The sequence below is a fragment of the Dromaius novaehollandiae genome, chromosome 10 (assembly GCF_036370855.1).
Source record: "Dromaius novaehollandiae isolate bDroNov1 chromosome 10, bDroNov1.hap1, whole genome shotgun sequence".
NCBI lineage: Eukaryota > Metazoa > Chordata > Aves > Casuariiformes > Dromaiidae > Dromaius > Dromaius novaehollandiae.
In genome coordinates, this window is record NC_088107.1 from 768084 (window position 1) to 780651 (window position 12568).

A 12568-nucleotide genomic window follows, 5' to 3' on the forward strand; every position below is an offset into this window, starting at 1 on the left:
CGCGCTGCGTGGGAGAAGCGGCACAGAGGGCGTGCGGGGAGCAGGGCTGGGGCAGGACTTCCCAGCAGGGCTGGATCCCTGCCCACAGAAAACCCGTTTCGACCCTTGGCAAATGCCCTAAGTTCAGCAGGCGACAAGAGGTCGGTGCCGCTCGGGGCAGACCTGGCGGCACAAAGTCGGTGGCCCCGGCTGGAGCCACGAACCCCGAACAAACTGCCCTGGTGGCTTACTTGGAGAGGACAGAAAATCCCAGGCACCGAAAGGAGCCCCCGGCTCACCCGGTCCTCGGCCACCAAACACCGGGCGCGCAGGGCGAGGCGCCCAGCAAAACCCATTTTTCCTTGGAGCAGGCTGAAGGTGAACAGGCAGCTCCTCCCCTCTCCTTCCACCACCCCCTGGGACCCAGCCAGTAATTACATCTGAATTTGGCTCGAGCTGTACTAAAAAGAGGGGGGAAAAAAAGAGAAGAGACGGGAGAAAAGAATGGCCCTCCTTCAGCTGCAGGCGGCTGTATTTCACGCTGGAGCAGCGCGCGTCAGCTGCGTATCTCCTCCCGTGATTTACAATAGCACCGAAGCTGCAGTGCCTCACTGCTGGGAACGAAAGGACCTTGCTCTGATTTAATTCCCTCCAGCCTCAGGTCCTAAGTGAAATGTAGATGTTACATTAATTTTTATGCTTCCTGCTTAAAACACTAAAAGAGGGGAAATAAGCTGGCGCTATGAAATAACTCAAAAATGCTTTGGAGAGCTGAAATTTGTCTTTTTTGATTTCTCAGGCGCATCTACCTAACTCATCCCAGGATTACGGCTACACATATCGAGGGACCTCCGAAAGGAGCATGAGTAAAGCGCGACGTGCCGTGCTCACGGGTCAGGAAGTCTGTGCGACCGAGGCCAGGCAGGGGCCAAGCGGCACGGCCACCCCTGCAGCCAGCACGGCCACAGCCGCCAGCTTCATCGGCTCCCAGCACCGCGATTCTCCAACTGGGAGCACTGGGGAAGGCTGTGCTAAGACCCGACGGGCCGAGGGCCCAGCACGGCTTGGTAGCCATAGCTCAACGTGTGTCCCAGCTCAACACGTGCGCCGCGTCCCAGCTGACAAGCCCCCGGCTGCGAGAGCTGGGGCAATGCAGGACCCAGACCCCGAGGCGGGTCTCCAGGCAGCAGCCCGGCTCTGGCCAGGTTTCCTCCACCGCCCGGCACCGTGCCACGTTCACCCTGGTGCGAGCAGAGCAGCCCGAGGTGCCTCTGCAGCCCGGGCCCCGGACGTGCACGATGGGCATCTCCGTGGTGGGGGCACCGCCGGCCCCGACGGACACCGGGCCACGCACACGGTGCCAACGCTGCAAATTCCCGGCCTCTGAACGCCTGATATTGCAACGCTAGTGACGTTCAGCGTGCTGCTCTGCCATGCCCGCAGCACGTAGCTTTTCCAAAAGGCCTGAAGCCGCCACACCCAGCGCTACGGATGGCTCAGCCTACCAAGCACACGCCGGCCACCGCCGTGCTCTGTGCCATGGATGGGACAGCTGAGGCACGAGCACCCAGAGTCACACCGCAAGAGCAGCAGAAACAGGAGGGACAGCAGACCGGGCAGATGCTTCTCAGAATTTTTCCCCGTCCTGCTCTGAACTCCACCAGCGCCTGCACAGACTTGCTGACAAAGGCACTTTCTTAGCTAAGGCACTCGGCAGCAAGAAATGAGCTTATGCAAGGACGTGTTCATCCGTTCGAGAAGTCAGCAAAACTGCATTTAACTCCGGATCCCTCTTTATAACTGCAAACTGCTGGGGCTTGCCAGAATTACCGTAGGCCTCGTACAGTCCCAGAAAATAGAAGTGCTTTGTCATAGGTATCTTTTGTGCGTCTGTTTGGCCTTAAGGCAGCGGAGCACCCAGCACAGGATCAGAGCATGTACGGCAGAAGTTACCCTGAAAGAGCCCCAAGCACTAGAAACGCACGCTGCACCGGAGCTTGCAGCTGCAGGCACAGCCCCAGGAAGGCAGCTGGCTCTGCCCAGCGGGGCTCGGGAGGGGACCGAGTGCCACTCGCTGTACCTGCAGCCGCAGCCACGCACTGGGCAGGCTGCACAGCGGAAACTGCATTCCCGTGGCGTTTCTCAGGCCGGGAGAGTATTTTCTCTGTGGCAAACAGTCTAGATCTAGGGAGGTTTCTCTGAATTGTGCTGAATTCCTTTGCAGTCTGCCCACTGGAAATGCTGGGTATTTCAGGTTTCTGACCACACCAACATTGCATAGCTGTGAATGTGGGTGTTCATGGTTACAGCAAATGACCTGGAAGTCCCGAGTCATTTCCCCCGGTCACGAGGTGCCTCACCGAACGCCCAGTACCTGCCCTAGTGAGCTGATGTGTTTTTGTGAAGGGCTTCGTGATCCTTGGACGAAAGCCACCGGACAAGCGCGAAATTAGGAAACGCACTAGATTAGCCAAGGGGCCTTTTACTGAGATGCTGCTGACCTGAATGCAGGTAGAATAACTTTGAGAGAACAGATGGCAGAGTGGTTGCTTCTGGTGCAGTTTAGATCACAATATCAATTCTAATTCTCTTTCAGACCAGCACAGTAAGGCACAAGTACAATCTTGAAGCATGAGCCCTGCATTGGCTAGATGACATTTGTATTCTAGGTGCAGTGATCTGTTGTAAGTGAAATAATGTAATCAGTACTTAGCATGAAAAGCAAATTTATCTTGTCAAAAAGCATTACCTTGAAGGATATAGGCGGCTAACAAAGCAGCATCCGAAGTCTTGCAGAGGAGACGGCCATGGTAGAGGTCTCTCTTGATCTGCAGGAAGACTAAATACCTGAGGATAAAAGAGAGATTCCATTCATTAAGCAAAGTTTAAATTACCTAAACAGGCAATGCAGATGTGGAATGCCTGCACAAGACACTTGCACTAACGTTTCTCTCCAAGCAGTCCCTTTACAAGATATTACATTTGCTAGGACTTAACAAGTGCTAATTACCAGGCAGCTCCCCATTTAAGGTCAGTTCTTGGGCTGATTTAGGCGTTTCTCTCCCGTTCAAGCCTGCAGCAGAGGCACAGTATGCATTTTGGAGGCCAGCCTGGACCTCGCAGGCCTGACGTAGATCTCGGTCACCTCTCCCCTGTCGCCAAGCTGCTTTCACACTCGCATAGCCATTAAAAGCAGAGTAAATCTGCAGAGAGACTACGAGCTCCCTTTTTCACACAAGTACTTTAGATGAGTGTTTCCACCAGGGGAAAAACAGAAAAGAGAAATCTCATCAGCGGGGAGGTGCTGGCTGCCCTCTGCCCTGCTCCGGAGCGCCCCACGGCACCTCGGCCCCTTTGCGGCGGGATCGGGGCTGCCCCACGCGAGGGCTCACAGCTCGCCTGCAGCCGAGACCAGCAACGCCCCTCTTGCGCTCTCGCCTTGCAGTTCAGGCGTTCGTATAACGAGATACTCTTTTTCCCCAACTTTCTGCATATTTCCAGGGCTCTCTGTAAGCATCCACTTACCTCCTCAGTGTTTGCCCATAATTAATAATAAGTCAGCATCCTTTAGAAGCAGGTTGCCTCTTGCATTTGTCTATCTCTATCTCCATGCACCAAAGCCCAGTAAAATATAAACTAAATATGCTGGAAAAATTATATATTCGAATAAACTTAAACCTAAGTAACAGTCTGGGCTCAGTCATGTGGCAAAGCATTTGGGAAAACCTGACAAAATGTAAGTCATACAGTTAAGCAGCAAAATGGAAATTGGAGTGCTTAGAAATACATATAAATGCTCAGACTTGCTCTCTGCAATATCTCAGTCACGCTTGATTTCTCAAGTCCATTTTTATGATGACAAAACCCACTAATTTTCACAGATAAAATACATTAAAGATAAATCCAGCCATTGAAGACTACCCCGTCCGTCTCCTGGCACAAGAGGAAAGTGTATTTCCAGCCCGAGCTTCAGCCGCAGCGGCAGAGCCGGCCGTGCCGCGAGCAGGGCCAGCCCACGCCGGGTTCGGGTCTCGCCTCGCTGCTGACTCCAGGCCTCGGGCAGAGAGCACGGGGCACCACTTTCACACAGCAACCGCAGGGAACAACAGGAGCAGAAGGTCGCTTTGCAATAATGAAGACGAGCTAATCCGTTATTCATGAAGGGGAGAAGAGTCTTCTATTTCTAACTACCCATTTAATCACCTCTGGAGGGCTGGCAATCCAGAATGAGTTGGCAGCCAGGACTTTCAGTGATCAGGATTTTCTAAATAGTAGCAGCTAATGTAAAAGAAAATAATATACAGCAGTGGCAGCCCTCGGTCCACAGGAACTGATGAAGACAAATGGGTCTAGCAGGGAAACCTGATAGAAGTTCGAACCTGCTGCTGCTGCCCAGCGCTCTGGGAGAAGGAAAAACAAGGGGCGTTCTCATTTTTGACCGAAACGTAGACAATAAAATCTTGCTGCTGCAGACCAAGCTGTGGTTACACGAGTGTGCATCCCGCACTTGATGGGGGGAAAAGTTCTGCCAGCAAAAATTGCTACATCCTGATTCAGTCAAGCACCTTTGCTGCAAAGAGCTGATTTTCCAAAATACACGGTGAGAGGCGAAGCAGCCCGAGCAGCCCAGAGCGGCTCCGAGCTCCTGGCTGGGCTGACGGAGCGGGCGCTTGGCCGGAGCGGGCTGCATACTGAAGCTGATGATGGCACAGGAGCTTCCTGGGTCACAGCTGCCATCGGGTTCAACGTGGCACGGCCTCCGCAGCACTCTACTGCAGAGAACCCGCAGCGGAGGAAGTCTTTCCCCTTTCAAGCATCCTACCACCTCAAGCCTCTTTTCACTATGCACTTTTTCCTTTTAAAACAGTGATGAGGAAATAAAAGCACACACACACAAAAAATATTTACCAATAAAAGGGAACAGCTAGAACGAGCTTTAAAAACCTTGCAGGGCTTAGACTTCGCAGTTTTTCCAAACAATGTCTGGATATGCTGTAGGTTGCTTCTACCTTGCAAATATCCATCTCGAAAGGGGAGTTTTCAAGCGTAGAGCTTGGGTTGCGTGATGAGGTTTCCTTTTGAAAGTTCATGAAGGAAAATGATGCAGAATATTTCCAAGCTTGAAAATTCCCAGCGTCACGGCTCAGGAATTCCTCCCGCCACTCTTCCTCTTCAGGCAGAATTCATCTGTATCTTAACTTGCCTAGACTCAGACATATTTCCTCCTCCTTTCCCTTCCTTCCTGCTTTTTGTGTTCTTCCACTTCCCCGCTGCAGGGGGACCTGTAACGCTAGCAAAGCGAACTCGCTCGGCTGAGGAGCGCCCAGCCATGAGCCTAGGAATGGCTTTTTTCCTTCAGACCAAAGTTTTGCTGAACTGTCTCTGCAGAGCAGATCTCCTTGGACCGCTGGCAGAAGAAACGACAGATTTACATGCGCACACAAGGCAAAGCTCTCATACAGATGTAACTATTTTATCTTAGTAACGATCTAGATCCCACCCGGCTCTAGACTCAATGCGAAGTGATACGGCCTCTTTTGTACTGCTGGTTCTGCAAGGGACCCGTCTTTGATGCTCTTAATTGGCCAAGTTTCCACTCTCCACAAGGGTAAATCTCTGAACTGCATTTCAATTCTCCTTATTGTGCCTGACAACTGCAGATGTTTGCTAATTTCTGATTAAAGAAAAGAAATATAATTAACATATTGCATGCATAGTTTAATGCCCACATAATAGCTGTCATTATTCAGGGGAGATGTCTTTGGCCATTTCACATTTAAATTAAGGCCTAATGACTGCATACTGTTGCAGTTGCTAGGACTTAACATAAAATCTGCAAACTAAATAAAGTCTTTAAGAAAAACAAGATGTATCCACGTGAAATCTACTCCAGGACACTTTTGTGGGTCTCCCAAAAGGTGCCTGTACAAAAAGACAGATCAATCACATCCAAGAAAGCTGATTGCAGGGCATGCCCTGGTAGCAGCAGAAATGCTTGTGTTCTGGACATGGAGATGCTTTTAAATAGGCTCAGCAAAACAGCGTAGCACTCTTTACGAACGCCTGCTTTCCTCCTCACCTGCCTCTCCCACAGGCCTGGCAGCCACGCTTGGGAAGAGCTGGCCCTGCACAACTTTCTCAGACTTCCAAACAACCACCTAAGGTTTGGGGGGGGTTTTTGTTGTTCTTACTGCGAAGCACAACTGAAGCTCTCATTAGTTTTGTACGTTACCGTAAGGAAAGCAAACTCCAGAAAACTTTTTTTTGACACATCTCGCCATTCTCTACTTTTTGTTTTCTAACTCATCTGCCCAACAAAAACATAGAGAGAGCTTATTAATGCAAAACTAAAGTAAAAAACCTAGCCTAGGTATATTCTAAATACACTGTATAAAAGACAGCAAAATCCCAAAGATCCTCTTTCATTTGCTGCCTGCAAAAATAGATAGAAAATCCAAAGACTGAAATCCTGGAATATATTTAGCTCTTTCAATAAGCCTACTTAATTCTTCATGTGCTTAGCAAGGACCTTAACTATTCATTTCGAATATTTAATGGCACACACAGCCTGTGTTCTGTGAGTCTTCCAATGCCAAATGAAAAATAACACCTCAACTTTGTGGGGCCTGGATGTTTAGAGAGATTTAGAGCTATGCATCTTCAGGCTGTTGAATCTAATCAAGTCTGAGTGAATGACACACGATATTTGTCACCATTTGATGGCTATTTGGGCCCTACAGAAGATGAGGTTGGTGGTCCTTTAATTTGCAGTAGCTCACTGTCCACAGTGCAAAATGCCATTTATAGTCTGCTCTGAAGACAGAGGAGAAAGTTTCTGCTACTTTTTTTTTTTTTTAAACACAGAGGGCTTTCTTCCTTAGGCACGTCAGTGTACCGCCTCTGACTGCAGCACATGCCATAGGTAAAAGCAAGGGAAGAGGGGAGCATTGCTGCTGCACGCAAAAAAATAATGTTTTTTAACACATCCTTATTTGCACCCAGACTGATTTGTTTACAAAGACCTGCTCATCTGCATTGCCTGCACCACTTACATGTGTATTTTTTCTGAAGATATGACCTTAGTGGTTTTGTGTCCTTTAACATAGGAAAACTAGATCCAGGGGATAATCAGGGGAAAAAAACATATCTATTGTCATTCCTTCGCATGTTGTTTCTCTGGATCATCTTACTAGCCTTGACTTTAACTAAACAAACCTGTAAATTAATAAAAACAGACAGGAGAGTGAAATACTTGACTCCTAGACGGCCATGGTGATCCAGCTCCAAATGGGCAGCAGCCAGCAGCTCTTTGCCCCCAAATAGTTTTGGATGCTTTGAATTGATTTGATAAGTTTCTTAGAGGTCTACAAATGGCCTCACTCCAGGAGCGAGCAAATGGAGCTTCTAAGGCATAAATAATCACGCAAGGTCTGTTTGCAGCCTTTGCTGATTAAGGACATCCTTTACCTCCTGCCCTGCCTGCCACCTCGACCCTGGCACCTCAGCAGACGGGATGCGCACACTAGGCATTGTGGCCAGCAAAAAGCAGCCAAATAGTCTTAAAATCATTACCGTGGTGAAACTTAGCCTAACAGAGCTAAGCAACAAAAGCTTTTCAATCGGGCTGCCAGAGCCTTCTCCATCCTTGCACCTCGTGGTCCTCGCTGGCAGGGCAGGATCCAGGACACTGCGAGCAGCTACCGCCCTGCAGACGCGTCGGGTGTGCCCGAGTTTGCAGCTGCAGAGCTCACGGATGGCGAAAGGTTCCCAGCCCTAAGCCAGAAGGTGCTGCCACTGGGAGCTGGGCCAGCCTCCCCTGGGTGCAGCAGACGTTTTAGCATTGAAGGGACATTGCCAGCCCCTCGCTGAGCATTTTATTTCACTCTGGTTTTTGCAGTAAGTTCTTAGAAGCTTGAGAGAAGAAACAAGTTTTCTCCACAATACAATGGACAAAGAACGGAGGGACATTTAAGGTGTTTGAAAGTACAAACAAAGACCACGTGCTCTGAGGAAAACAAGGTGTCCTTAGCCTGTTTCTATCTTCATAGCACAAGAAGTGGAGAGGGCCCTATATGAAGTATTGGTTGTCTCCACACAACTTTGGAGGAGGAACGACAGCGAGCAGGAGCTGCTACGCAAAAGGTGACATTCCCTTTAATTGGCCAAAACACCCCTGCCACAGATCCCAAGACTCCTTATGGGGCGCGAAAGAACAGGTAGCACAGGACCAGGATCTTGGGCTTAAAACAGCCAGGACCGTGGCAGTGCTGACACTGTGCTCAGTAGCTGTCAAAAGGTCAGCAGAGGACTTGGGACAGAAGGAATAGAGAACAGAACACAAAGGAGCAACAGATAAATCTACAGTGTGTTCATGCAGTGAGCGCAAGGGGCAAGTCTGCTCCTGCCCCACTTCAGAAAGGGCAAAACAAAACTGGAGAAGGTCCAGGGAAGGACACTGAGATCCCAGGCTTGGGATCACGTCTGAGAGAGGAATGGCAGAGCCTGGAAAGGTGAGAATGGGATGATGCCTTTGAAACCCTGTATGGTACAAGGAAGATGAACAGAGAATGCCTTCAAATGCAAAACTCCCAGGGACGAGTGCAGAAGGAAGCCCAGGAGACGGTGCCAAGTTACACCGTGGAGTCCGTGCCACAAACACTGGGAACGTCCAAAGTGTGCATCCGTCAAGAAGCCCTCTCTGGCTCAGGAAACCCTTGGCTACAGACCACTGGAGACCGGCAAAGCACAGCTAGAAAGTATCACTGTAGTCTTGTTTCTTCTTTCCTAATTATATCCTGGGCCACTGACAGAGACATGACGTGAGGCAGTATGATCATTTGGGCCGACCCATTCGGCCACCTTCATTTTTAGTGTTATAGAGTCATTTCAGACTTCCCTGATCCAGGTGAGAATCCAGACGATAGCAGAGCAGTTAAGGTACCTCCACCATTTGGAAAGGAAGTGGGGAGTCTCTGCTCTGGTTCTGAAGAAAATTTGGAAAATATCTAAGGACAGTTTAAGAACTCACTTCCAGCTTTGCTTTAAAAGCTGACTGCGACACCAGAGACCCACAACGGACCTCCGCATCGGTAGGGCTCACGTGCCGGTGCAGCCCGCGACTGCTTCCCGCTACCGCAGCCCCTACCCAAGAGCTGCACCTGCAGCAGCAGGCCCGTGAGCAGAGCCAGGTTCAGCTTTCCTCCCTAACACCCCACAGACAGCAAGCCAATGTGAAAGCACTTTGTGGGGTCTAACACATCAGCACTGTGATTAACAGGTATGTTCCCTTTTCCTTTTTGTAGCAGAATCTGGGAAAATGCATATGCAGTGTCTGATGTCAGCTCAGCCCTCCGAGCTCTCCGGGTTCCTGGAGAGTTGGATGCTCCTGCTGCACGTGGAGGCCCTCCCCCAGGACTAAAGATCCTGGCAAAGTTTGCTCCCTTTTGCTACACCTTGCTCACACACTGCATTTCATGCTTGGTCCTTATCTTTCTCTGCAAAGTCCCCCACATTCACCTTCCAACAACGATAACAAATTTTATTTCAGCATTTAATGGAATCTGCCCTCCCAAGACCCGTCACGTCTGGCAAATCAAAAGCAAAGTTGATGTTTCCTAATCAGCAGGCAACAGGCAGTGCCTCAGTTTTAAAAGCAGAGTCACAGTCCAGGCTCCAGCAGGTTTCAGTGTTTAGGATCCACATGGAAGCTGGCACAGCTTGTTTGGAGTCAGCAAGGTCCAGGCAAAGCGTGGCTGCCTCCGGACGACCGCGAGCTCTCCCGGACAGGCAGCCTGGCAGCTGCAGGAGCAGGCCGGCTAACTAGCATTTACCAAAGACAGCTCGAAAACAATCACGCCTGAGCCAGCTTATTTACAGACATAAAATCCATGCTATTGCTGTTGAAGGGAGGCTGTAGAGCAAGCTCAGGGACGAGAGCAGACACAGCCCCTTCCCTTCCCAGCGCATCCAAACAGCACATCAGGAGGCCAAAGCAATTCTCACCCCACTGCACCAACGTGCACCAGGTAAAAGGATGAGGGCTGCAGCGCTCATTCGATCTAACAGCAACTGAGTCATCACAACCAAGAGCTGCCAGCAGAGCAAGGTGTCCTGCCTCGAAAATAAATGACTACCCTTGTCCCTAGCACGCAGGTAACAGCGGGATGCCCTCACACCGTGACAACGTCCTGTGCCCTTGACATTTTCCCTTCAATGTGCCTAACCAAGGCCTGGACCCGAGAAAATCTGGGGACCCAGGAGGACACAATCCCCTGGGGGGGGCACAATCCCCTGGGGGCTCTCCTAGCAGAGCTCGTACGAGCAGTACTGACCGACGCAGCAGCTCCAAGTGCCTGTGCAAACAAAAACAGCCTGCAGCAAACCCAGGAACAGTCAAAACCTGCATCTGACCCAATGGACAGAAAAGCCAGAATTAAAACCTTTGTTTCCCTGTATTTTTTCCCCACCAATTTTTTTATTAATCTTCTCCCTAACAAACCCCAGACCTTGCAAAGAAAATTATAAATTATTTGCAGTAATAGTGGCAAAAGGATCCCAGAGGGGAATTCAGAAATTTTTAGCAAAATCGTTAGCACAGCTTTATCACACAGAAGATATGAATCTCCATGCTAACGCAGGCTGGGGGGAAGCTTGTGCTGTTCTGGTACCAAAATTCACAATCACATTTTGTTGTCCCAAACTTCCGTGAGTTTTCACCAAGTGTTCTTCACATCATGCTTATCTGCCCTTCCTTCTGGAAGGAAAAGCAGCATGAAGAGCCCCTAAAGATAGAAACTGGATAGAAGCAGTGTCGAGTTTTTGAATCACAGTTTATCATCCATTTCCTCTAAAGCATTCACTCCCCCTACTTAGAAAGGGATGCAACTAATTACTTTCAGGGGACTTCAAGGAAACTAGAGACACTCAGAGCCTTGAAAACAGATTTAGCACATGCAGTAATAGTCTGAGGATGTATTCAAGCAGTTGCATTAATAACATCTTTAGAATGTGGAAAGAATATTAGAAGTAAAAACTAATTATCACAGGTGAAACGCTGTTCCTGCCTGAACCTAGAAGCAGTAAGATCACTTTCATGCACTGTCCAAGACTGGAGAATTCCAACTGGAGAGACGGAGACTTTGGAAAGTTACAGGGAATGGCAATACGCATGGTGCAGAATGGGAATCAGTCTGCTTTGGCAGGATGCTACAGAAGTCATTACGGCCCCAGACATTATTATGAAATATACTGTACTCTGAGTACTTTGCTCTGCAAACTTGGTCTTCACAGCCATCTGCAGCTGAAGATCAAGTCAGCGGAAATAAATCAATACTTAATGATCCGCACCAGGCACAGTGACTCTAGAAGCTATTAAAACACATGTAGAGTATTTTATACCTTTTCCCAGTCGTGACAATTCAGACACGTACAGGTTTGTTGTTTGTTTAGAAATATCTAACATCATATGGCTGTTGCACTAACTCGAATACAAAGTAAAACTTTACAGGGTTTGGTCCTGCAAGCAACCTGAACCTTCAGCAGGTGCCCCGGGGAGCTGTGTGCCTCGCGGGACGCGGCCGGCTTGCCGAGCTGCGGGGCAGCGCGCCACCTTACCTGGTTATTTCCTCCTTCAGCGCGGCGGGGTCGGTGGGGTAAAACTTCACACGAAAACACATGGTGAACGGAGGCTGGGCTGCAGTGGGAACAGTGATGCCGCAGTCAAACTACAGGTTTCGTCTGCTTTACCCTCCAGCATTAACCCCGAACCCCGTCCCAGCCCGAGCGCGCTGGGAAGAGGCGGAGGTCCCGCCTCGGGGGGCTGCTGCTGGGACGGGCCCTGCCAACCCCGGGGCTGCCGCCATGTGCCAAGCGCCGCTGGGGCTAGCCGGGCTCCAGCCCCACGGGCACCTCAGCCCCCCGTGCCGACCCCCGGGCACCACGGCAGGCAGGGGAAGAGGAGAGGGCACTCCATGAGCCGGGCATGTTGCGGATACGAGAGAGAACAGATGCTCCCGGGGTCTGAAAGGGCCCACGGCATCGTCTGCCGGACACGCAGGAAAGCCCTCGCTTGCTACATGGACCACTGCGCTTGCAAAGCCTCGCTTTGCTCATTCAGATCATTCACTTACTGGTCTCGTGCAGGCGACCTGCAGGGTTTCTGCAGGTTTCCCATATGCAGAATGGAGTGTTTACAGCTGTGATTACTGTGTGACCTACGGAGAGTTATTTCACTTTCGACCAGATGGAATAGCTTTACAGATAAACAAAAAGGCCCCTTTTCTAAATGATGTGCAGGGAATTCACCTCAAAACCAAATGAGTGGAGAAAATGGAAATACATGTAAAATTAAGGGACCATGCACCACCTCCACAGGACACGTGCATGTTTTGAAATGCACTAAAAGCCATACTTACCCCTCATCTGCTTCACAACTGACTTTGTAAATTCCAACCAATGCTGAAACAAAAAAGAAGGGAATTAAAATAACTCACTAACCAGTATTTTTAATTAATAACATTGCCTCTTCAGGGCAAAATTAAAGAAACAAAAAACCCTGCTTGAAATAAAAGCATATTTTATGGAAGAACCC

At 49.7% G+C, this 12568-nt stretch overlaps 1 protein-coding gene across 3 annotated transcripts in view; it reads right to left on the bottom strand.

The window, feature by feature from the left end:
- FRMD5 (FERM domain containing 5) overlaps nucleotides 1-12568 on the bottom strand; it is a 127306-nt gene that overhangs the window by 26830 nt on the left and 87908 nt on the right. For all 3 annotated transcript variants that reach the window (XM_064517796.1, XM_064517795.1, XM_064517797.1), the window contains exons 3-5: nucleotides 12393-12435; nucleotides 11593-11671; nucleotides 2729-2826 (exon numbers count right to left, since the gene is read on the bottom strand). In XM_064517796.1, the coding sequence (XP_064373866.1) occupies nucleotides 2729-2826; nucleotides 11593-11671; nucleotides 12393-12435 (220 nt within the window). The remainder of the gene's footprint in view (nucleotides 1-2728; nucleotides 2827-11592; nucleotides 11672-12392; nucleotides 12436-12568) is intronic.